General features: G+C 41.9%; 1 protein-coding gene across 8 annotated transcripts in view; it reads left to right on the forward strand.

The window, feature by feature from the left end:
• The first annotated feature begins 590 nt into the window (after positions 1-590).
• Positions 591-25,917, forward strand: part of EBF1 (EBF transcription factor 1) — a 363,878-nt gene continuing 338,551 nt past the window's right edge. For all 8 annotated transcript variants that reach the window (XM_026696683.2, XM_026696684.2, XM_087924224.1 and 5 more), the window contains exons 1-6: positions 591-1,846; positions 3,435-3,591; positions 4,053-4,116; positions 5,011-5,066; positions 18,967-19,040; positions 25,828-25,896. In XM_026696683.2, the coding sequence (XP_026552468.1) occupies positions 1,713-1,846; positions 3,435-3,591; positions 4,053-4,116; positions 5,011-5,066; positions 18,967-19,040; positions 25,828-25,896 (554 nt within the window). In that variant the 5' untranslated portion in view covers positions 591-1,712. The remainder of the gene's footprint in view (positions 1,847-3,434; positions 3,592-4,052; positions 4,117-5,010; positions 5,067-18,966; positions 19,041-25,827; positions 25,897-25,917) is intronic.

The raw sequence follows: 25,917 nt of genomic DNA on the forward strand, positions 1-25,917 counted from the left end.
CCCACTCGCCTTTTTCTTGCGATTCCTTCCGATCGCGGAACTCAAAGCGCCCGATCCTCAACTGCCGCGCAAAACTCTCCACCTCCCCGCCTTCGCTCCCCCCCCCCACTATAGGAAGAACGAGAACCGCCCGTTGAAAGGCGGCTCCGGGCGCCTCCGGGCGGCTCCCTTCCTAGCACGTGGGCCGAGGGTCCTGCTCGGTCCGATCCCGGCAGGCCGCATCGCTTGCCCTTCCGGCCGGCGTAATCCTTTTGCCCGCCCTCCCGCCTGTCGCGTTTTCCCTGGCAGGCGAGCGGAGCGCCCCGCGGTAACTTTCTCCGGTCTTTTCCCGGCGAAAAGGGGGCGGAGCGGCCGGGACATGCTAATCAGGGGGGCGTATCCCTGGCGGGGGGTGGGATAGGGGGGGGCGGCCATCGGCGGCGGCGGCTCGGCTTTCCTCTCCGGCGATTGGTGGGCGTGCTGCAGCGGCCAGAGGAAGTTATGACGCTATGCAAATGAGGGGCAGGGGCGGGCTCCGGCCCGCAGGGCGCCGCCCCCTGCCCAGTGGGGCTGCCGGGCTGGTGTGTTTAGCTGCGGGGAGAGCCGAAGTCGATTCCATTGAGAAAGCCTGCCAAAGCGCTCGGATTGAAGCGGGGAGGAGGGGAGCGGGGAGGGAGGGAGGGAGGAAGCCAAGAGGATCTCAGTCCACCCGGGGGTGGGGTGCGCTTACCTTTCCCGGCGTACGAGCGCCGCGTGTCTTCCTCTGCCCGTCTCTCTCTCTCTCTCTCTCTCTCTTTCGGGCTCCCCAGCAGCCAGCTAAGGCTTCCTGCACTGTTTGAGGAGGAGGAGGAGGAGGAGGAGAAGCCAGAGAGAGAGCGAGTGAGCGAGCGAGCAAGAGAGAGAAAGAAAAGGACCAGCGCCGGTCTTTGGCCGGAGGGAAAAAGGCCCGCACGAGAAGGAGCCTCGCCGAGAACAGATTCCCAAAGTTGCCGCTTTCTTGTCACTGGAAAATGACACTTGATGTAGCCAAGGGCGCCGCCGCCGCCGCCGCCGCCGCTACAGCCGCCGCTACAGCCGCCGCAGCGCCGCTTAAACCTATTGTTTCTTAAACTGCCTTCTTTCTTCGGCGATCCGAAAGAGTGCCGGGGCGCGCGCGGGGGGGGAGAGAGACTTCACAGCACGGAAGGGACGCCACTGGCAACGTCCTGCCAGTTCTTGAGCGACCCCGGCCAGCCAGCCAAGAAGAAGAAGAAGAAGAAGAAGAAGAAAAACATCTTCTGATTTTTTTTTCAAGAAAAAGAGGAGGAGGAGGAGGAGGAGGAAGAGGCCAGCCGGGGTCTGGCGCCCACCCTCCAAAGAACAAGCTCGTCAAGGCGTCCGCGAGAGCATCCGCAGCCGGCCCCGGGGAGAGATTTTTGTAACCCTTTGGATTTTTTTTCTCCCTCTTCTTTCTCTCTCCCCCGCCCCCCGCAATCCCTTCAATGTCTGTCTTTGATTTTCTCTGATTTGCTTTGATTCAGCAGCCGTTCCAGAGAAAGCAAGAAAGCAAAGGGGGAGGGAGGGGGTGAAAAGCAAGAGGGGACAGTGAAACGAAAACCCCCATCCGCTCCGCGCTTTTCTTCTTGTCAACACCCTGCGTTGTGGCTGTGTTTTGCATTTTTGTTTTTCCTTGCTTTTTTGTTTTGTTTTTGTTTTTTTCAAGAAGAAAAGAAGGTTTTGGTTGTCCTTAATTCATGTTTGGGATTCAGGAAAGCATTCAGAGGAGTGGGAGCAGCATGAAGGAAGAGCCCCTGGGCGCCGGCATGAACGCGGTCAGGACATGGATGCAGGGAGCCGGCGTCCTGGATGCAAACACCGCGGCGCAGAGGTAGGTAGAGCTCGCGGCAGCATCCCTCCCGCCTCCCTTCCTTCCCTGACTCGAACATCCAGCGGTCCAGTCAGCCTCAGGTATCTGTAGCTGGTGGGCAGTGACTTTTTCATCTTAGGACCCGAGTAGCCGCTGAAACAGTTAGTTCTTTCTTTCTTTCTTTCTTTCTTTCTTTCTTTCTTTCTTTCTTTCTTTCTTTCTTTCTTTCTTTCTTTCTTTCTTTCTTTCTTTCTTCCTTCCCTCCCTTCCCTTCCCTTCCCTTCCCTTCTCTCCCTCTCCCTCTCCTTCTCTCCCCCACTTCTTTCCCATCTCAAAGACCATGGAGCTTTACATTCAGGAATCGCCTCCAGACATGTTGACACTTCTGATACATTAAAAAGTAAAAATAGGCTGCACATTTACTCCTTGCTCTTCCCCATCTCTCTCTCTCTCTTTTCTCCAAAAGCCTCTCTTCTTTTTAAGTTGCATCCAACAATTGCCGATGCCAATGTGGTCCTGTCACTTTCACAACAACTTTGCTTGTTTGTGGATGGTCTGTATATTTTTCTTCGTCAACAAGACGGTCACCCTTCCTTCCAACGATTCCTTTCGAGAAAAGTACGCCCGGGACCTTTTCAACTTCCCAGCTACTTCCAGTCCAAAAGCTCCCGGGAACTAAGTTCGACTCTCCTCCTCACGGTGCTTACTCCCAAATTCCCGTTTTCTGGGGTTGAAGCCGGGGCCCCCAGTTTAAACCGGGCGGCTGGGAACCTTGACAGGTCGCGAAGGCGTCGGTCCTGATCGACTGGATCCCTCCCTCCCTCCCTCCCTCCTTCCCTCGTTTTCTCTGCGCGGGAAGGGAAAGCAGTGCGGGGACAAAGCCATTGGTGAAATTTTGGAAAAAGTTTTGTAAGGGTGTTTCCAGCCCGAGCAGAGAGCGGGGCTGGGATCCGAGAGAGAGAGAGAGAGAGAAAGAGAGTCTTTCTGCGAGCGAGAGTAGCGCTTCGGGCATCAGGCAGAGTTAGTGACAGCTGAGGCCGCACTGACCCGACCTGCGAAAGCGTGGCCTTGGGTAGGCAGCCGGAGCATCCCCCGGGGCGCTTCGAGCAGCCGGCAATTTTGGCTCGCTAATTCAGGCTGCAGCGAAGGAGTCGGGAAAATAAAAGCTAAAGAAAAGAGAGCCAAAGGCCTCTCTCCCCTCCCCACCCCCACCCCCCGGTTGAATTTTTACAGGGACAATTTTCGCGGGTTGGAGAAAGGCAGCGGTTGCTTCGGGATTGCCGAGGCCGGGGGCGGGGTGGGGGTGTTCCTGCGGAGCAGCCACTCGGCTGCATGGCTCTGTTTCTCCCCTGTGGTGGAAGAATCACCTGCTTCGTTTCTTCCTTCGAAGTTGGGGAGCAGGCGGCACGAAATGGACCCAAGCTTGGGAACTTGGCTAGCCCCCCCGCTTGTTGGACCGAGCAGCTCGCTTGATGCTAAGGAAAGGCCTAGTACCCCTTTTTTTTTGCCGGACACGGCCTTCATAAGCTTTGCTAATGGGAAGTTTCTCGGCTAGGGGAGCAGCAGGGGCTGGGACGAAACGCGCCTAACTCGGTCTCTTTGGCCGCAGCGGGGTAGGCCTGGCCCGGGCTCATTTCGAGAAGCAGCCGCCTTCCAACTTGCGGAAATCGAACTTCTTCCACTTCGTGCTGGCTTTGTACGACCGGCAGGGGCAGCCCGTGGAGATCGAGCGCACCGCCTTCGTGGGTTTCGTGGAGAAGGAGAAAGTAAGTGTACGTGTGAACGGGCGCCCTGCCTGCGCGTGTCATCAGATCAAAGAGATTTCCCTGTACTCCGGTGCCTTCTGTTCCTTGCCCGGGACCATCCTAGAGAAGAGAGCCCGGCGGGATCCTTTCAAACTCACGCTTGGCCGACTCCCGCCCAGCAATCTGCCAACTTTTGTCCTCCCTCCCCCACACCCGGCTAAGTGTCTAAGTAAATGTTTCCCTCCCGCGCTTTTCCAATCTGCTCTTGGCCTTTTCTCTCTCCCCAGAACAGATTGGGTTGAACTCTACCCCCTTTGAATAATGTCCCGATTTGGATGAGATTGGAGCGGGGTGGTGGTGGGGGAGAGTAAAGAAATAAGTAGCAACTCGCGACATGACCGGGATTTCGGGCTCTTCAGGGGCGCCTTTGCTGCTCTAGTTGCTGGTTCTGCTCCTAACACTTGTGTGTCCTTTCGCTTCAGGAAGCCAACAGCGAAAAGACCAACAACGGGATCCATTACCGTCTGCAGCTCCTCTACAGCAACGGTGAGCCTTGTTCTGCCTTATGCTTTGACAGCTCCGGGCGGGCTTTAAATCTCCAGAGAATTCCTTCGTTCAGTACGTCTGTTTTCCCCTGGAAGGGAACGGAAAGGGGAGGGGAGGATGTGCCCCACCGCGCTCAGGCTTGGGATGCATTAGCCAGGGCGAGCAAAATCTCTCTCGCGGTTATCTTGAAGAAATAAAAACAGCGGCAGCAAACAGGACCGAATGGGGCGTTTTAAAAACCAGAGTAGAATTTCTCGGACAGCGGCTTGTGCCTCTCAAATGTTTCTCCAAAAAGGTAGCCGCCCGCCCTTAAGCAAACCTCCCCTTCCCCTCCCCAAAAAAGAGAAAAGAAGGAGGAAGTACAATTCCTATATAGTCTGGTGATGCTTTCAAGAATTGTCAGACCTAATAGTTTGCTTCGGTGGAAATCCAAATAAAACAGAATGCCACCCTCACCTGAATAACATTTTTTCTCTCTTGTCCTCCCCCCCCACCCCAAAATCGGGAGCAAAGGCAGAGCTATCACCTTCGCCCAATCGATCAGGGTACACAAAGTCTGATCTGGGCAAAGGGATCCGTTCCAATTAAACGAGAGGGGTGGATAGAGGACTACACAGAGCTAACCGTGAGCGGATCTCTTTTTGAGCATTGATTGACTCTGAATAAAATATATTTGCGATTAGCTTTGAAATGGTGGAGAGGATACCGGTTAATTATTACGGGTTTCCAATTTTCAAGACCTTCTCCCGTACTTCGGGACCGCAAAGTAACTGGGAAGTTCAGGAAAAGAAGGGAAAAAAAGAGCTTTTTCAGTTTTTTCACTTTCGTCCTTTCGCTTAATTCTTCTTATTTTTCCTCCCCCTCCCCCCAATTTCTCCCCATTCCGGCTTCCAGGGATAAGAACCGAACAGGATTTTTATGTCCGTTTAATCGACTCCATGACAAAACAAGTAAGTCTTGCTTTCGTTCGTTTTCTTGTGAAATGGTCAAAGTGGAAGGAAGCCGAGGTGGTCGTGAAGATGGGGACTTTTGGAGGTGGAGGCGTTTAATTCCCTTGTTGTGCATTGGAAATCAAAAGGCCGGGTTGGAAGGACCTTGAGATTGGTGGAAGCCGCGAAGCGGTCGGTTTAGTTTAGGTGGCTGCCGAAACTGGATTAAGCCGGGGTCGTATATACCTGCAGCGGTTGGGTAATCAGGATGAGAGGAAAGCGAAGAACAAAACGCGGGTGTATTGCTCCCTTTTATGCACGCAGACAGGCCGTCCATCCCGGCCTTCTGAATCCTGTTGGAAAATCCAGCGTGCTGACAACTCAAGATTAGCGCGGGCGGGCGCGCTCACGAAGTCCGAGGGAAGTTCGGTCGGCTAGTTTTCTTCACCTTCAGTCCTTTACATCGCGTTCAAGTCCCGGCCGGTTCGGTTCTTGCCAGGTTTGGCAGGATTTGTTTTCCCAGATATTCTTGCCAAGTAGTTCTGCGCAGGATTCCAGCCTTATAAAAGCCGGAACGCGGTTTTAAAAAAACCAAAACCAAAAAAGGGTCAGAATTAGGACCAAAACCTTATTCCGTCTCGCTTGCAGAAGGAAAAAAAAGCGGCAGGGTTTTCAGAACCGCCCCGCTTCTTCTGTCGGGGCGGAAGGGCTCCTCCTTCCTTCCCAGTTCCATCCAGACTTTTCCCAGCCCCTCCAAATTCCCAAGTCTCCTTGCAAATCTCGGACGGTGGATGCAAAATAAATAAATAAGTAAGTAAGTAGGTAGGTAGGTAAATAAATAAAAAGTCCAGACAATCGAGGAGAATCGAGAGGAGCGAAGCTTTCCTCCTAGCGGACCGTTGCTCAAATTGTTAAAAAAAAGAAAAAGAAAAAAGTGTGCATTTGCATTGATTTATCGCCTTGAGCGATTCTCTCAGTTTGAGGCGGTTAGTAGCCCTGGCTGAATTGGACCTTGGCGTAAGCTTTAGGGAAGGGCCTCCTGTGCTCGGTTTTAGATTGGCCAGGAGCCAGGGCGGGGTGAACCAACCGCGGTCTTAAAGGTACAGGATCACCGTGGCTCTCTCGCCAAGCCCCTTCAGTGGGCGAGGGCCAAGCAGCAGCTGAGATCCGATTGTACTGCGCGCGCGCGCGCGCGCGTGCTTTGGGAGGATTTACTTTTGAGGGAAACGGTATTAATTTTGCCTGCCTACCTCCTCTTCACCCCCCCAAATTTAATTGGACACAGTAACTGTTTATCAAAAATAATAAATACATAAATAAATAACAGCTTCCGATTCTCCAGAAGGCTCTCGGGTCACAGATAGTCCTCTCTCTTTCTTCTCCACCTCTCCCCAGTTTTAATTATATGAACGAAAAGAAATAGAAAAGCAACCCAGGAAAAGCAACCAACTGCCAAGCGATTCTATAGCCGCCTAATGGACCATGTAGATAATTAAATAAACAAAGACGTAGGGTGTTTATTTACTCCTTTGTAATTCCTGTGGTAGTGTTTTAGGGGAAGATCTTAAATCTAGGTAGATTTGCAGTGAGATGTGTCAATGGATGATAAAACACTTATTTTAGAAACTTAATGCTCCAGAGTAAGCTCTGCCTTAGATACAGCCTAATTTCCATTAGGGCATTTTATTGCACGTTCACTCTCACTGCCCTGCCATTGTGGTTTCAAGTAAAAAAGAAAAACACCCCACATCCCTCTAAACGTACAGTAAAATATTGAGCTAAAGAAGATCATTTTATTCCTCTGAATCAAAGCATTGTTCTACAAAAAAAGCATTCTTTTTTTAAAAAAAGAATTAAAAGCATTTCATGTTTTTATAAGATAACTTGATAATTTTTAATTTTTTGAGATCAGATTTGTTCAACCTCATTAATATTCTGAAAGTTACTAAATAAGCCATGTGATTTTATCTGATTCAGGTTTTTTTAAAAATACAAATGGAGGGATGTTTAGGTTTTTTTTTCTTTTTCACTTACTGTGTTCACGCATGTGGTCACAAACCAGCTTTTGGGTGGTTCAGATTCTGCCTTCTAAACTTTCGTTTGCTTTTGGTAGCTTTCTGACACCAAACCAGAAAGGTCAAACAGTTGAGTTTGTTTTAGAACACTGTTCTTTGATGCTCACGAAACATCTTTTCCTGCTATTCATGGCTGTTTTACAATAGATGTGAAAAGAAAAGAAATGGAGTACTTGCAATCCAACATTTAGTGAAATTAGTGAAACAAATTCTTTTGAACGACAGTCTATAAGAACTGACAGCAAAACAACTCCGGTCCTTAAACCACAAATCTTAAAAACTGCACCAGTTGACAATAATTTATAAGTTTGTATTTAAAAAGGACCTCTTCCTGTTCTGAGATACTGTTGTGTAAGAGTGTAATGGCATAATCCTGTTTTAAAAAAGGAATTATAATGGAGCCATTTTCCAAATTGTAGTCATTCAAGAGTTAATGTTTTTTTCCTTTCGAGATTGCATTTCTCTGTAGAGAGTCATGCTTTGGCCTGCCATACTTTAAAAACACCTGTTTACTTTTTGTTTGTGACTGGATGATTGTCAATTCACCTGCAGATTCCTTCTAGTAAAGTAAAATAGGAACGGTTACACACCAACGGGGCTTCTTCGAACTCAGTTGGAATTCAGATACAAACTATTGTCCAGTGGCAACCAGGCTTTTACCTTCAAACATTTTACATTTAACCCTAATGTTAGGATTCTTGATTTAGGGAAAAGGGGAAGGGGTAGCAGAACAAGATTGCAGAATAACAGTTTTAGAGAATAAAATCCCAAGATGACTTAATGCAATTAATGTTAAAAAAAGAGATTGAAATTCTCTATTGAGATGTGGCTGATGAGAATCACAAGCTGGTAGATAGAAATGTTGATTGTTTTTTTATTGAATGTTCCAGCTTAATTGTATGAGCATATTATATGTATTTTGTAAAAAAAAAAAAAAAAGTTAATTTCTGGTTATATCAGGGAGCTTTTGCTATGATAATGTTTACAGAGAGCAAAAAGACTTGTTCTTTTTTTTTAAAAAAAGAAAACCTCAAATACTTTGGAGATCTTGAAACTTCTATCCTTGTTAATGAAGCACCTGTAAGGCAGGTCAAGGAGTCTGCTAAATTGTTCACAATTGTTCAATTGTAAAGTTATCACTTGGGCTTTAATATAGAATGTGAGGGATGTTGGATAATCTTAAGCAACTTTTTTGCTTGGAGTTGTATGCAGCTTGGTCAGGGACTCCTTCCATTTTTACTGTAATGCACTTTAAATATATATTGTCAAACATCATAGAGGAGGGGTATACTAGTATCAGAATCTTGGCACAAATAGGAATGGAAGGATGAGGACTAAATGAAATGGTTTCCATGGTATGATATCGGCAAGTGACATGTCATCAGAAACAACTTTTTGAGATCACATTCACTGTTTTATGTGCAGCTTTAATGACTTTCGTACATACATTCAGTCAAATTAAAATAGGCAGGTCTCTAGAGGCCTCTAGGCATATATGAACAAGGAGGCCTGGCCCATGTAAAAAGGAAGGATTAGTTTTATTTTTAAATTTGTAGTGGTGATGTCAGGGGCCTAGTCCACAGATTAGGTAAGTGAATCATGAAATCAGCTGATGTTGTAAATTAATTTAATCTTTTTCCATAACTGAATATATCTGTTCCTTTCTAAAGTATTTTCATCTACTTTATTATTTATGGTTGAGTTACATTCTTGTCGTGTTATTTATTCATTTTCTTCATTTTATCTGCCTGATACTGTAGTTGTGGTGGACTGTAAGAAAATCATGGAAAAATGCAGTGCTTGAGAAGTTGCTATCTAAACAATCAGTTCTGGAGAATCAAGAATATTATACAAACATTGTCAGTATCTTTGCACCAACCTACATTTAGGGAAGAGACCTGGAAATAATTCTCTTGAAAAGGCTTGACACGTTTGAAGGCAGCCATTGATGTTATATAGCAGTGTTTTTCAAACGTAGCATTTTTTAAGATGTGTGGACTTCAACTCCCAGAATTCCTCAACCAATGTGCTGGGAGTCCATACATTTTAAAGTTGCCAAGCTTGAAAAACGCTGTTATACAGGAAACTGGAATCAATTTGGGCTTATCTTGAGAAACTGAGAAGGATTGTACAGGAAAAAATTAGAAATCTCGTAGTAGTAGTAGTAGTAGTAGTATTAGTAGTAGTAGTAGTAGTAGGCTGGATTGTGAAATTAACAAAAAAATCAAAAGAAGGCAATGGCTGTATTAATTCAGATAGATTTTCATGTCTGCCATTTCTTGACAGAGGTACATTTTGCATTGCTGTCAGGCGTGTATCCCTGATTCCCTAGAAGTCAAGTTCAGCTCAAGAGAAAATTTTGATTGGGATTTTAGTAGAATTATTCAGATAGGTTTGTCATCGTGAAAGATCATTCAAGTGTGGATGTAAACTCTGTCTTTGTAGATATACTCTTTTTCTTCAACCTGGAACAAAGTGAGCGAATTTTTTAATTATGATGTAAATAAAAGGATCACTTTATACATCAATAGCTTCCTTGTCAACTTGGCACTGGACTAACGTGAAGGCAGAAATCTAGTCAAGATCAGTCACTGATTCTTTCTCTTTTCTTCAAAATACTATATCAGAAAGTAGATTTCTCTCCAACACAGCCTAAACATGATCATAAATCTGGCTGATTTCAAAATGTTCTTCTAACACCTGAGGCATTCAAAGATGCTCTATCATGTCATCTTTAATACTCAAAACCCACTATGTCATTTATAGCAGGGATGCAGATATATACAGCACTGTGTTCTACCTAAATTGATCAAGCTGTTGTTCCTGGGTGTACAGATACTGAATCAGTGAATTGCAATTGGCACAGTTGTGAGGAAAATAGGAATCTGCTCAGAAAACAGCTCCTCAGGATCTCAGCTGTGGAGCCCAATGCTTTTGTGCAGTGAGGCAAGCTTGCAGTTCAGCCAGGGTGGGGTGTTGTTGGTTTTTTTTGGTTTTTTTTTTTGCAGTGACTTGAATCCTTTTGCTTCAAGAGCAGGAAGTGCAGGTGATTTCAATTTCATTCTCTGAGAAGAATGCGAAGCTTGACATTTACATGCATGCTCAGGTCCTGAGTGTTTGGGAAAATGTAAACTCAACACAGTGGAAAATGTGTTGTTTGGAGTCTGGGGGTGAAAACAAAGCTGAGGATTTTGGAGAGACTGCCTGGGCCAGATGGCCCAATGCATTCCCAGTCTGGCTTCCAACTGCTCCCTCCTGTATAATATACAGCCATTTGTTCTGGGATATTTACGCTAGAGTTGTTTCCCTGCAAATGTTTGAGAAGCATTCAAAATGAGCATATTAGTGGAGCTGGGCTGGGAAGGAGGGGGAGGGAAAGGGAGAAATTTATTTAATTCACATGAATTCCTGTTGATGAACATGTTAGAAGAGGAGAATGGAAGCAATAATTAGCACCTTTTGGTTTAGTGCTGCTGAACAAGAATCCTCATATATTTTAGATCCCAATCTGGGCACATTTATTGCTCCCCATATTAAACTCTCATTGCAAATGATGGGAGGCTGGTCTGCTGTAAGAAATCAGAATTAGAGCATTAATGGCTAATTACACATTGCAAGTCCAAAATGTCAGAGCCAAAGATGCAGGAAGTTCAGTATCTGAATTCTTAGAATTACACGATTACTTTCTCCTTAAGTAACCCTAGAGCTGTAACATTCTAGAAAAGCACTTATTCTCAGGTTACTTAGATATATGAATTGGTGAGGAATAGACTGGCATATTTCCGCTTTTGTTCAAATGGTTTTCAAAGCCCTTTGCATGCAATATAGTATAACAGTACCAAAAACTTGACATATACAGAGGCATATAGGCATATCTAACAAGAAGTAAAGTCTGGCTAATATTAGTTGATACTTAAAAACAAATGTGTGATACTTGAGTATACATTGGCATAGCCTATTTCACACTGTCCCACACAGGAATATAAAAATAAATTACCATGGTTGTCATCTAGTTGTGCCAATGAAACAAACAGAAGTGGATTAGATATTTTAATATACTTCTTAGCTATCCTGCTTCAGATTGAAATGTTTTAATTTTACTTTTTAAATTAAATTTAATCAATGATCCTGTATGAATTGTAGAAGAGCCACTATGTGAGTTCTCCCTCCTCTGAGTCTTAATCCACATTATTAAAAAAAAACTTCCCCAAATTCACGCAATGGGTTTTGGAAGGTGCAGGACAAGTGAATGCAGGAAAGATGGGAACCACGATTCCTCATCTCCTTTCTGTTGGTGGGGGAAAGCATCTTTCTTGGGTAGAAAGGAATTTGGATTCAAAGCAGAATTTGTATGCTTGTATTTTCACTGGCTGTGTAGTAAAACACATTAAAACCAAAAAAGGAAGTAAACAAGTAAGTTCAAAACATATGTCTTCACCTGTGTTGGTTTAGTACCTATTTGCAAAATTATTTTTAGTTCAACAATAATCTAACTTTATACTCTGGGACTTTCACTTCACTCATTTAGCATATTTTCAAAATATTGTTTGTTTGTAACATCTACCCACATATGCCAATTTTGTGGAGTTGGGGGCAGCCTTTCCACTTTGCATGAATTGAGCATGATGAATGTTTAGCAAATAATATTTTAAAAACCCAGTTTTCGTTCAATAAGTACAACATACGTTTTCGGAAAAGAATTTTTTTATTGTCTTCTGAGACAGGAACCTGTCTTTCTGGCAGCTGCAAAAGTTTGAGATTTAAATTGCCTCTGTTTCCTTTGCGAAACCAAATCAATACATATATTTATGCAGCCATGGCTTGTGAGCACAGGCAGTGACTTTTAGTCAACAGTTATGATGTGCATTTGTTACATTATACCCCAGTGTTCAGTATTTTTGAGGGAAGAAACAAAGTCATGCAAGAGAATCGCTGAAGAGTAGAAGGAGGGAGATTTTGATCTCCATGAGTTGAAAGAGAAAAAACAGTCCAACCAAGTCTTATCTGGTCTTACAAGTGTTGTAGCTGGAGACTTCCTGATTTAAAAATACATTTGATAGTAGAGCATGAAAGACTGGCAGAAATTTGTTATCCCTTGGTCTTAATTTAATACAAGATCCATTCAGTAAAATGAAATGTAGGCAGATGCATTTGAAGAAGTTGCTTCATATTATATCAAACTCTGGCTCTAACTAATATAATATCTCTTCAGAATTTTTGACAAAAGCCATTTTTAGTCCTGTCTTGAGATGTTAAGGATCAAGCCCAGAAGATTTCACATGCAATACAGTTGTTGTCTCAGTAAACTAACAACACTTTCTACATCTTGTTCATCAAAAGAGCAGTCTAAAAGATGCTAAAACGAGTGTACAATTGCAGTTGTGAACTGCGATGCAAGGTTAATTGTTCTGTTTTTATAAAACAACTACTAGAGCAACATTTCTCCAGGTCAAAATAAGTTAATGTGAAGAAGGGGGAAGGTTACCACTTTATAACCTAGTTCAGATAGCTCTCCTTTAATCCTGGTTTGATCCACAAATATACTGTTGAATGCACTCTGAAGCCTGATGGCGCATCAAACCTTCATTGAAACAGCTTTGTCCTGTTGTGAGGGGAAAGTGAAACTCTTGAAAGTCTTTTTTGTACATGATTCATAAAATGGTTTTCAGAAACTGGACTCATTTTGTGCCTCCAAACAGTTTCCAGCAATGTATGATCCCCTTTCAATTCATACAGTTCCTTCAATAATAGCTGGTGTTCAGAAACCGGGGTTAGGCCCTAGTGCATTACAAGCCTAAAGATGTTCTGCACGTAAGCAAAAAGACTGCTGATGTTAAACACAATAGACAGGCGATTAGATAACCACACTTGTTGAGTCCATTTGTTCATTATGGTTATTTAGTTGGCCTTGTTTTTAAATAGCTACCTGGAGATTAAGTAAGCATAGCGGTTCGAAGGAAGGAGAGACGGGAAGTAAAGAAAGAGAGGGAATTAAATCTGCTCGCTCTTGTTTGCAGCTTCTAGGGAAGTTGAACTTGCTTCAATTAAACTCACACTGACTTCTGTACCAACAAGAGTGACCTGTGAGCATGGATAGTGGTGGAGGTTCAGCATCTTTAGTTCGTACTTAGGGAAAATTCCTTTAGAGTCCCATGGCACTGCATTAAATGCAAATCAATTATTCACTGTAAAATGACATTACCTTAGTCAGTGCCCAGAGTACACGATAAATCAGCTGCAATTAAGTCTGTGGTATTCTTTGATTCCTGCCATCAAACTCCACTTCTTAATCATCTGCCCCACAACAACGGTCGTGCAAAATGCCCTTTTATGCTAGTCGTATTTTTAAGGTTTAAAACTTTGGGTGAATCAAACTTTTTTTTTAAAATGAAAGAACTTGAATCCAATTATAATACCCTCCTTTTCTCTTCCTCACCCTTTTTCTGACTGTAACAACCTCTAAAGGATTCTAGGGTATTTTAAAGATATGATGTACATTCAACTGTAATCAAAGAGTTTCCAGTGAGTATAACAGAAAATGTGTTGAAGTAAGTTTCTTTAGGCAAATATGATTTGCTATTTACTAAGGCTAAATTCTGCATATGGGTATGTGTTCAATGATTGGCATAAGCCTGTCGGGTTCCCCTGTTTGCATGAGAAAAGTGTTATGACTTTTATTTTACAAAAACGATGTTCTTATTTAATGATTAAAGCATCAAACTCAACACGTTAAGTAGAAACTAGTTCCTAGCATTTTCATAGGATTTTATTTGCATGTCATGTTCTAGATCGAGAACTTTATTTTCTTCATCATTTTCCCAGATGTTTTGTTCAGGAAAAGTTCAGGAAATCAGATGTTTAGGCAGTTCAAATGAATATATAGGTTTATTGTAAGCTAAAGCTCTCTACAAGAATCTGAAATACTAACAGTCCAAGCAAATCGGTGGTAGATAAGAGTCAACAAAATTCAAGAGGGGCTGGACATAGATCTCATTTGGGCTCAGCCTGGTCATCTCCTACATGTTTGTAATTATTTGGAGATGTTCTAGTGTATCATGATAATGTATAAGCATGCCAACATCTTTACACACAAACTTTTGGCTGTACCTCAGAAATCTCCCCTTTGCAAGTGGTTGCTGGATCACCACTAACACTTTGAACCTCAGGGTCCACTGTCTATGGAGATTCCCAGTCGTCCAGGTCATAGTTGTCCCAAAGGTGCTTTGGGATTGTCTGGCTTTTCTTTGAAGATGTTTTGCTTCTCATCCGAGAAGCTTCTTCAGCTCTGAAGCTCAAGGTCTCCTGTTGGGAGTTCAGTGACCACTTCTGCCCACATTGGACGGGTCATAGGAGAAGCCATAATCCTGGCCTCTTGTTCAACTGAAAACATCCCAGTTTAGTTGTGTTCCTGTACGTGCTCTTACTTATGTAGCAAGCATTTGCTTTTAAGATGTGAGGTATTCTGAGCAGGGGCCACTTAGAAAGGGATGATTTCCCCCCCATTTGCTCCTGAGTGGCAAGATGATCCTGCGGTCCCTTGTTAGACTCTCCAAACAAGCTCAGCGGGATGGCAGGGACTATTGCAAGTTTCAAGAAATGCTAAATACACTGAGAATAGAATGAGTGGCATGGAATATTGGGGCACCAAGCCCTCTTCAAGGTTGGAAGGGTACAGAGTTAGATTCCTAATATCTTCCGGATCTCAAGCTCTCTGCTGTTTAGGCTACATTTGAGTTTCTCTTTTCAAAAAGTAAGGTTGGCATCCAACGCTGTACAAAACTACAGCAACATCAATGCTATTATTTATGGCACTACTAAATCATATTAAAATATAGTGTACTGTGCTGGAGTGTGATAATACTATGTTTAAGCAATTACTTTCGCTGGCTGAGATTCATGACTGCTGTGCTGCCCCCCTTCCTTTTTCCTCTTGCCTTCAGTGGGCAGCATTTTCAACGGCAAAGTCACAGCTGTGCCAAATTACCTCATTTTATGGGTTATGTGATGCTTCTGCTTGTTGGCCAAGGCTGTTTAAATTTAGCCCTCCCCCCCACCACCTCCACACGTAGTAGAGAGTTTTATTGATTGTTTATGTTAAAGAGGCCGTAACCAGAGGCATTGGTCTGAAAGGTGGGATTTTGATCTTCTATTTCTTTAACAAGGATGTGCCAAAGAAGACTGAATGATGCTGTTGGCATCAGATAATATGGAAATGTCTTCTAGCTGAGCGCAATCAGGACCGCAACATCAACTATACTGAGTTGTAAAATACCTGAATGTAAGCAAAGAGATGCAGATTCCCAAATTCTTACTATATTTTAAAGGCAAAAAAAAAAAAAAAAGGCTTAGATGAATTTTGAAAGAGTAGGATCCTTGAGGATTGTTCACCCTTGAGCAGTTGAATGGACCAAGTTCTCCCAGGTAGGTAACTAATTTAAAAGTTTATTTAAGAAAGAGAATTATCTGGATATAGTAGCAATAGCACTTAGACGTATATACCACTGCATAGTGCTTTACAACCCTCTTTCAGCAGTTTACAGAGTCAGCCTATTGCTCCCAACAATCTGGGTCCTCATTTTACTGACCTTATAAGGATGGAAGGCTGAGTCAGTACAGGTAGTCCTCAACTTATGACCACAATTGGGACCAAAATGTCTGTTGTTAAGCAAGACAGTTATTGAGTTTTGCCTCATTTTATGACCTTTCTTGTCACAGTTGTTAAGCGAATCACTGCAGTTCTTAAATTAGTAGCATGATTGTTAAGTGAATCTGCCTTCCCCATTGACTGCTTCTCAGAAGGTCGTAAAAGGTGATTACATGAAGCAGGGACACTGCAGCCGTCATAAATATGAATCAATTGCCAAACGTCTGGATTTTGATCATGTGCCCATAGGGACGCTGTAGTGGTCCTGAGTGTGAAAAACCTTCATAAGTCACATTTTTCAGTGCCATTGTAACTTCGGTCACTAAATGAACTGTTATAAATTGAGCACTACCTGTAGGAGGACTTTGGGCTGATGGAAGTGGCATTTTATCAGGTTTTACATTCTAGAGAACATAGGTGATTTATTTATTTATTTATTTACTTGTTTGTTTATTTATCAAAAGCTTACAATATAACAGAAACAAGAATAAACATAAGTTTAAATACAAGAAATAGGAACTAATAATTGGGAACAATAGGACAGGGATGGTAGGCACGATTGTGCACTAATGTTTATGATTCCTGAAGTGTTTTGGAGATTAGAAATGTCATTGCATTTATAATGGAGGCATTAAAAATAAACTAGGAAAAAACCACCAACTTCTCTTTCTTTTGACATATGAACTGTGAGCAAATTAGGAAAGATTTGAAATGGGAGAAGATGCAATGTGTGTCATATAAACAGAAAAAGAAGGGTTATATTCCTTCATCTGTTGCCTTGAGGAGGAGCAAATATGAGAAGAGGCCTCTTTTCCTATCTGGCATAACGAACTTGGGGAATGCTAATAAAGAAAAAACACAGGAGCCCTGCCCTCCAGTGTAACTGCTTATCCTAGTAAAAGGCGCTCACTAATGGTCAACTTTTAACAAGGTACCAAGATGGCAGGAAAGGTTAAGTATTGCAAATGTGATCTTCAGCCTGGGGAAAAATATCTGCTTCTGCACAGCGGTGTTCCCTGCATGAATCTGTTTGCCATTTTTTATTGGACCTCAATAAAGTGCTTGCTAGACATTTCAGCAAAATGGCCTTTTCCTTTCGTTTGGCCAATAGGTGCCATGTCCTTTGCCTCGGTTCTTTATTGGCAGTTTGGTTGGCATTTATCAGGCGAAACCCGTGCCCATTTGGGCTTGCTGATAGTTGCACAGCAAACCATTTTCTAGGGAGCGGGTGGGGGCTGCCAGGAAGATTTCTCCTTTCCCAGCCCATTGACAAAATAGTTGTATGCAGAGCCATGTGATGGTTCGGTGTTGTATATAATGCAAGCATAGTATAGTATAACATAATGCAAGTATGCATAATGCAAGAATCTGTGGTTGCCATGTAGATAAATATTGCCTAAGTTGTAGAGTGTAATTGCCACTGGAAAACCTGCATTTGGCTAAATGGCCTCTTTTTTAAAAAAAATGTTCACAGTCTATTCCTATGTGTTCATTTTACAGAATCATAGAGTCCAACCTCTGTCTGCCACTGACTTCATATAGTAGAGTGCAGGGGGACATTGGAAGCATTAACTTCCAATTCACAACTGAACTTGTGGAGGTGGGGGGGAATCCAGGTTCCCCTTGTGGCTTCTAAAGTAGGAGTTTTTAAGCCACAGCATACTGAGCAGACCATAATGGCTGGTTCTCACACAGTGCAAAATCCCAGTGGGTGAACTCACATTTCAAAACTAAGCCAAAACAAGCAAGTACAGAGTTTCTTTGCCCTGTGGTCACTATAGCTGTGTTCACACAATCACAATAAAACAGAATTCTTAAGATTACAAGGGGACAGATCAGGGGTGGGCTTCACAAATTTTAGCAAAGGGTTCTCTGCCCGGTTGCTGAGTGGGTGTGGCCTAGTCAGCCTCCTGGACCATGGTGGGAGGGGGTGAAAATGGTCTCCCCGGGTTCCGGAGGCTCTCTGAAAGCTGAAAACGGGCCCATTTTCAGCCTTCCTGAACTTCTGGGAGGCCCGTTCTTCGCTGTCCCCAAGCCTCCGCAGGCACCCTGTACTTACTTGCGGGCTGCGTGGGGACTCCTGGGAGGGGAGGGGCAGGGTGGGTGTGGCCAGCCAGGAGTGGGATGCACAGAATCTTAGCTAGAGGCTCTCCTGAACCCCTGCAAACCCCCAGCAGCCCACCCCTGGGACCAATCTTTTTTGTCTTTGCCTGCCAGTGAGTAAAGCTAAGAAATATAGACAGAAGAAACTGGAGCCAAAAGACGGTCAGTTCTTGACTGCTTAATCCAAGACAGCCACCAAAGCACAAGATGGAGTAGCTTATCTTTTTTAGCTGTGCTCAGTAATTGGCTTGGCTAGGGAATTTTGGGAGTTGAAGTCTGCCTATCTTCAAGCTGCCAAGTTTGAGAAACATTGGTTTAGAACAGGGGTGTCACACTTGCATCGTCATGGTGTCGTCATGTGACGTATCAGGACTTTTTTCCCCTTTGCTAAACCGGGCCGGGCCAGGGCCGGCATGTGGCACATCTGGTCCGTGGGCTGCGAGTTTGACACCCTGGTCTAGAAGTTAGTTCTTTATATTGACAAGGCTCAAAGGATACTGAAAGGCCTCTCCTGCTTTATCCTCTTGTTTTCTAGAACTTGTTTATTTGCATTTACAGGAATGTAGTTTCCTTTAATTTATTAGCACATTTAACCAGACAGGAGTTGTGAATCAGGTTCTGTACACAAGCTGTAGCTAGTTAAGTACACAACCATGTTTTTTTGAATTAAAAATATAGTCACTTTTCATTTTATGAATAGTCTCCCTAGTGTTCTGAGTCTTTCGAGTTTTTTTTTAACACTATTAAGTTTATGTTTTATTGAAAAGAACATGTGGTTGTCTTGACTACTAAAAAACCCTGTCCTGTGCACCGCTCAGGAGATGTGCATAATATGATGGTTACAAGCGAGAATGCTGAATTGAAGCTTGCTCAGTTCAGCTTCTGGGCTCTCTAGCAACAAATCCTGAGGCGGGGTTTTTGTGTTTTTATTTTTCTCCTCAAGGATGCAGTCTGTTTATGCCAAAGTCGCTGGTTTGCAATGTAGTTATGCATTCATGTCCCATGACAATGATCATTTTCTCCAACTATATTGACTTTGTGACCAAAAACAAAACAAAAAAAACTATTCAGGTAAAATTCCTCTGTCTTTTTCCTCTAGGCGATAGTATATGAAGGCCAAGACAAGAATCCAGAAATGTGCAGAGTTCTGCTCACCCATGAAATAATGTGCAGGTAAGAAAAAATTCTGTTGTATCTTAATTAGCAAAGACTCTCTCTCTCTCTCTCTCTCTCTCTCTCTCTCTCCCTCTCCCTCTCTCTCTCTCTCTCTCAGCAAACGTGTCACTAAGTGATCTAGTTTCAAAGACCCATTTGGAGCTTAATCTTGAATAATATGGCAAAAACTGCCATTTAGTGATTAGAACCTTTATCCTCATGGAAAATGTTTCTGATGAGAGAGGGAGAGGGAGAGAGAGGAGGAGAGAGGGAGGGAGGGAAAATGTAAATACTTATCAGCATTTATCCAACATGACCTTCACTAGGAAAATTATAACCATTAGGCCATTGTTTTCATAACAGCCTTTGATACTTAAGGTAAACAAGAGCATGGCCCTTATTTTCTGCAAGGATGTGTCTTATAGACTACTTATGAAGGACATAATGGGGGCAGAGTGAAAAGAAGTCTGTGAGCCATAGAAGAAGATCTATACCTCGACTTACAACCACAGTTGGAACCAGAATTTCTGTTGCTAAACAAGGTGGTCATTAAGTGAGTTGCACCTGGTTCTACAACCTTAAGTGAATTACTGTAGTTGTTAAGTGAGTCATGTGTTCATTAAGTGAATCCAGGTTCCTCGACTTGGAAAATGTCTGGGAAGGTCACAGATGGTGAACCCATGACCATAGGACACTGCAACCATCATACATACAAGCTGGTTGCCAAACATCCAAAGTTTGATCATGTGACCATGGGGATGCTGTGATTGTCATAAATGCGAGGACCAGTTGTAAGTAATTTTTTCAGTGCTTTTGTAACTTTGAGCGGTTGCTAAATGAATAGTTGTAAGTTGAGGACTACCTGCAGGACTACCTACTTTACTTGTCCAAAGGGCCTGGATGCTGCAGACTTTTTTGTGCTTATAAGGTTACTGTGATTTCTTGCTATCGATAGGACCAATCTCATTAACATACTTAGCCACATTTTTATTATTTGTTTATTTAAGTTTATTGGTTGCTCAATCCAAGCAGACTCTTTTGAAGCATTTGGGAAGAGGCTGTTGGATCTATGGAAAGGTTATGTGTGTTGTGTATCCCTCTTTCCCAACTTTCTATGTGACTCTGTATTCAGACCAGAGGTAGCATTCAGCAGGTTCTGACCAGTTCTGGAGAACCAGTAGTGGACATTTTGACTAGTTGGGAGAACCGGCAAATACCACCTCTGACTGGCCCCACCCCCATCTATTCTCTGCTTCCCAAGTCCCAGCTGATTGGCTGGGTCTTCTTTTGTTGCCCTGCACAGGAGAACAGAGCTGGAAAGCAGGTTAGTGGGGTGAGGAGAGAATGGGGATTTTACAGTAAACTTCCTCCAGGAGTGGGGAGGGAATGGAGATTTTGCAGTATCTTTCCCCTGTCACGCCCATCAAGCCACACCCACCAAGCCAAGCCATGCCCACCAAGGCACGCCCACAAGAACCAGTAGTAAAATTTTTTGAATCCCACCACTGATTCAGACCCAGCTTCTTAGAATCAGGTATAAAGTGAACTGAGCAAGAGCACTCCTCCTTAGGTGATTTCAAGCACAAATCTTCTCCTTTTAATCAACAGATATGCATTTCATCTTTGGGGATGATGAAGGATCATACTTCAGTAGCCAGTGGTTGAATTGGTTTGTGTAGCTATGAAGAGTAGCGAAATCAGCAACAATCAGCAGCTCAGATATGCTCGGTGGCATGAATTGTGACAGCTGCTGATTTCAAGAATGAAAACATGGATTACTTTTTTAAAATACAAGTGCACAAATTATAGAAATTGTGCTAAAAGAATAGGCCACAATCAGCCCCTCCTTCCTTTTGGACTGCTTAATAAGTTCCCTCAGCCTAGTGTCTTTTTGTTGCTTTTGAAAACATTTTTTTTTAAATCCAAGTTGTCCAGGGTTAAGAAGAGTTGCATCAAACACAACCATAGAGCACAAGTTTGAGAAAGTTTGCTTTTTATAATCTTAGTAAGGCTCATCGGTGTACTTTATTGGTTGTGGCTCAACATTTACATGAAATTAGCATTCTCATATATTTCAATAGTTATTCATATAATGAAATTCTAAAGGAAAGAATGTTTTCCAGATTAAGTAATCTGAAGTATGATTCAGTGACTGAATGTATATATCCAGTTAAATTATAATGGGTTGTTGAGGGTTTTTTGTTGTTGTTGGCTTATTGTGATTTGTGAACCCACTCAATCTGGGTTTAAATTGTGTGTGAAATCAGGCCATTATGATTTATTTAACACATCCTAATTAAAAAAAAATCTAGTTAAAGTACTCAGCAGTAATGGTCTGACTTCTCAAAGTGAAATGTGGCCTCTTATACAATTGATACTCAGTTTTTTTGGCCACAAACTATATTTTTCTTAGGTGATAGGCAGAAATCCAATAGAGGGAAATGTAGTAAGCTAGATGATGTGTGAGAGCTAGTTCTCACACAGGCAAGAGTAAAAAGTTTGATAATAAAGCAATCCATTACCTCAAACAAGACTGATGGAAAACGGGTCTCCCACACAAAAGAAAAAATCATCTACCATGTTGCACTGCGCAGGGGGAGGTGCAAGAATTTTGAAACTTGATTTTCCTATAAATAGGACTCATTTTGATATGCAGCAGTTGTTGCCATTCTTTAATAATGACCTCTTAGCTCTCTTACAATATATGTACTTATTAGATGTTTTTGTATTCTTGAACGATGTTTATCTGTTTCTAGTTTAAAGTTTCTGGGGTAACTTCATGGATTTGTGACTAGCAATTGTACTATACAAAGTAAAATTCATTAAGCAGTTCCTGGAGTGAACATAAGGAACATACAACATAAGGAACACTATTCTTTGTTTTGATATTATTTATCATGTTCAGAAAGTTTTGAACAAAAGAAAAGTTGGGGAAAGGTCAGTAAGTGCTGTTGATGACATTAACATGGGTGGATTAACTAATATCGCAGAAAAAGGATTGGGCAGAATGTGAATTGGTAAATATTTGGCAGGTTTTTAGTAGATGTCCAAGTTTCTGCTGTTAATTAAAAAAATAGGAGATAATTGTCTAGTAAACACTTAGTCTTAGTATTCTTCATTTGGCTTGTTGTAAGTGTATGAATACATTTATTGGAGAGTTGCTTGCCTTATGTTTTTTTTTTAAGATAGTAGGACAATTTCCCATTACTTCTGTGTAGAATTTTAGCATCCACCAAAATCCTCAAGTGTTGTGTCAACAGAATCTGGTATGCCAAAAAGTGTCTGAGTACATACATACATACATTTCCAGTGTCATCCAAGTTTATTATTTGTTTATGCATTTATATAGTGCCTCACATAGTCATAGAGATTTAATAAAAACAAGTCCTACATAGTATATAATAAGAAATTAGCATTACAATAAAAACAGTGAAGGTGGAGGTAAGATATAGAGCTATTCATAGTTTAGGGAAAAATCCATGATTAGTTCAGCTACATTTACATTGGCAAACAGTTCCAATGCTGCTGATGTCTCTTGTCTTGAAAACCCTTTATTCAATGTTGCTATCATGTGTATTGTTATTCTCAATGATCTTTCTGTTTTTCTCTGCTTTGCAAAGCCATATGAGCAAACTGGAAAAAAAAAACCCCATCCTGATATTTACTTAAAACAAGAAACTAGTATCTTAAAATATCTTGGTTCAATTTTAGTGTTCAGAGGTGTTTCCAGAAGGTCATAATAGTGTACTTGTATGAGGCTGCCTAATGTTATCCCACAAATCTCTGATCGATTGTTTTGCAACCATATTTTTTGACAAATAAGGAAACTTGGTTTTTGTTGCTTACACATTCCTCAATTTGCTGCCACTGGCTTTCTAACTGTTGTAAGTGCAGATTGGGATGTGCTGAATCTGCAACAGGGGTCCAAATGCAGTTTCAATTATAAGCATAAAATTAGAGTCTGTTCCCCATTAATCAGCCCAACTAATTGCTATGCACTACCATTAGCCATATGGTGTGAAAGACAGCTTGCTCTCTCTAAGATGAAATTTCTTCATTCCAGAAATGAAACAGTGAAGGCCTGTGCTTCAAAATAGCTTGTTATAGATACATAATTCCTAAACAACTTTCAACAGTGCCTTTGATCAAGACTAACAATATAATAAAACTATAAGTTTATAATCATCAAAATGGAATAGTCACGGATAATAGGGATCCTCTGAAGAGAAGGAAACAAAAGAAGAACATGTTAGAGAGGAAAAATCATAGATGAGTCGGATTGGAAAACCAAACTGTGTTATAATTTCATTCTGCTTCATTGTAAGCCATAGTTCCTTTCACAGGAAGGAGAACATGTTCTCATGCTACCTTATGCTGCTTTGCAAGTGTGGAAAGTAGCAGAAATAACTTCAGAAACGTATTTACAACATGTGCTGTACACTTGGCTCATCGTGAGAATGTGCTCCTAATCCATTTTCTGTATTCAATTTGATTCCTAATGACATATTAATGTGATGAATAATTTTCTAGAATTTCATAGCTCTTATATATATGTCTGTGGAGGGACAGGTTTCGAGGAAATAACTTACCTAAAACTACCTGACACACTTACAATTACAATGAGGTACAAACCTGTCTACCTCACTGTTCATTCTTTAGACACCTGCTTAAAATAAAAAATGATGAGTAAGTTCTAGAGTGGATCTCAAAGTGGATTTTTCTTTGTCTGCTATAAACTGAAGCTAATGTTTTCATTCACTGTTAACTTATTAATTTTCCAATTATCTAGAATTTTAAAAGGTGCTTGAAACAATAATATATGATTCATTTCTTATTTATTTTATTTATTTGTGGGTGCTCCATCACTGGAGGCTTTTAAGAAAAGATTGGAGAACTATTACTAGCAGTGTTCCAATATTTGAGAAGCTGCCGCAGAGAGGAAGTGGTCAACCTATTTTCCAAAGCACCTGAAGGCCAGATAAAGAGTAATGGATGGAAGGAGAGAGTCAATATAGAAATGAGAAATTTTGTGACAGTGAGAACAATCAACCAATGGAAGAGCTTGCCTTCAGAAGTTGTAGGGACTTCATCACTGGAGGCTTTCAAGAAGAGATTGGACTGCCATTTGTCAGAAATGGTGGAGGGTCTTTCTGCTTGAGAGAGGGGTTGGACTAGATGACCTACAAGGTCCCTTCCATCTCTGTTAATCTAGAATCTTGAGCAGGGAGTTGGGCTAGAAGACCTCAAGGTCACTTCCAAATCTGTTGTTCTGTTATTTCTTTGCTTGTTTCTGAGAGTTGTTGAGGTTTTAGCTGCCACCTCCTTTTCCTCCTCCTTGTCTGTCTTCTTCTTTGCCTTTCAATTAGTCTTGATTCCTGGCAACTTCCTGGACAAGTCTTTGCCTTCTCCTAGATAGAAGAATCCTCCACTTGGCTACCAGGTTATATGAACTTATGGACCAAACCAGCTAGTATGCATGGGAATTCACTTCTAAACCAGCTTTCAGGCTTAGTCCAATATGAGAACTGGCCTGGTGTGAAATGACTCTGAATTATTTCTCTGTGTTTTGCTTCATTAATATTTTCCCTAAGATACCACTCTTGATATTAATTCCCATTATCTTCAATAGCAAAGGTCATGGCACCTGGTTGAGAGAGTCATCTTATGAGAAAGAGAAGCCAAACTATTACAAAATTAGAATAGGGTTACAGAAAGTGCTAAATTTTTGCAAGACTTATGTTACTAACCAGATTTTGTTTGTGCCTTATTTTTTAGTATTTATGAACTAAAATCTTCCCTTATTTGCTCAATGAAAAGAGGAGGAATAGGGATTCTATTCTGGCTTTGCTGATTTTACCAAATGGTATAATAGTCCTGGCATTTACTGTATTCATCTGAAAGAAAAAATAAATAAATGTCCCCTTTCCCCAACAATTTACATTTATGATGGAAGTCAGATTAATTTTAGTTTCACTTCATTAATAGAAAATTAGGCTTTTAAAATATAATCTTAGTGTGTGTGTGTATGTTTAACTGAGCTTTATCTTCTTTTCGAGTAAATACGATAAGTTTCCCAGAATAGCAACAGTGGGGAAAAAAAACCAGCCAACCAACCATGCAATCTGATCATTTTTCAGCACTTGGGGTAGGATGAGGGGGTGTTGGAGCAGAATTATATCATGTATGGAACTGTATTATGGTATGCAACAGGACTGTAAATGCAGATCTGCCACGTTGCATTTATTTAATTATTTTATTTAGTTTAAATAAATATCTCTGGGCATATATTACATTTGCTATGCTTTTTAAAAAGTTGTTGTCTCACTATCTGGGATTCTGGGCATCTTTTTGCTCTTTTCATTCACAAAGATTTCTGGAATCATGTTTGTTCATTTGGAAAACACTGAGATTTTCAAGATTTTGAAGGGCAAAAATTCATTGCACAGAATCTATTTTTTTTTTTTGCTTCCCTGTGGGTGGCTGCTACTACTCTTGTTTGAGGGCACCTTGAACCATCTGCAATGTACTTGGAGGTCATTAGTATCAGCCTAGAAACCTAGCATTATGAACTGTAAAGTTGTGCTCTTCCTTTTCCCTTTTCTGAGTGTATGTGGCAGTTGTTGTGTGCCAGCTGTGAAAGAAGTCAAACCTAGTAATTAACCCATATGTGACCTATTGTATTCAACTGATTTCCAAGCAAGGAGAGAGCGGTAACTCTAGCCAGCAATACCATCCTTTCTGTATCTGTAATGATGGTTTTTAGAGTGTAATAGCTGCACTAAATCCTCTCCTTCTTGCTCCATAGCCGCTGTTGTGACAAGAAAAGCTGCGGCAACAGAAATGAGACTCCTTCAGATCCTGTGATAATTGACAGGTAAGGGCTGCCGTTCTTTGG

This window comes from Pseudonaja textilis, chromosome 2 (assembly GCF_049901715.1).
Source record: "Pseudonaja textilis isolate UNSWEBS1 chromosome 2, rPseTex1.2, whole genome shotgun sequence".
Lineage (NCBI taxonomy): Eukaryota > Metazoa > Chordata > Lepidosauria > Squamata > Elapidae > Pseudonaja > Pseudonaja textilis.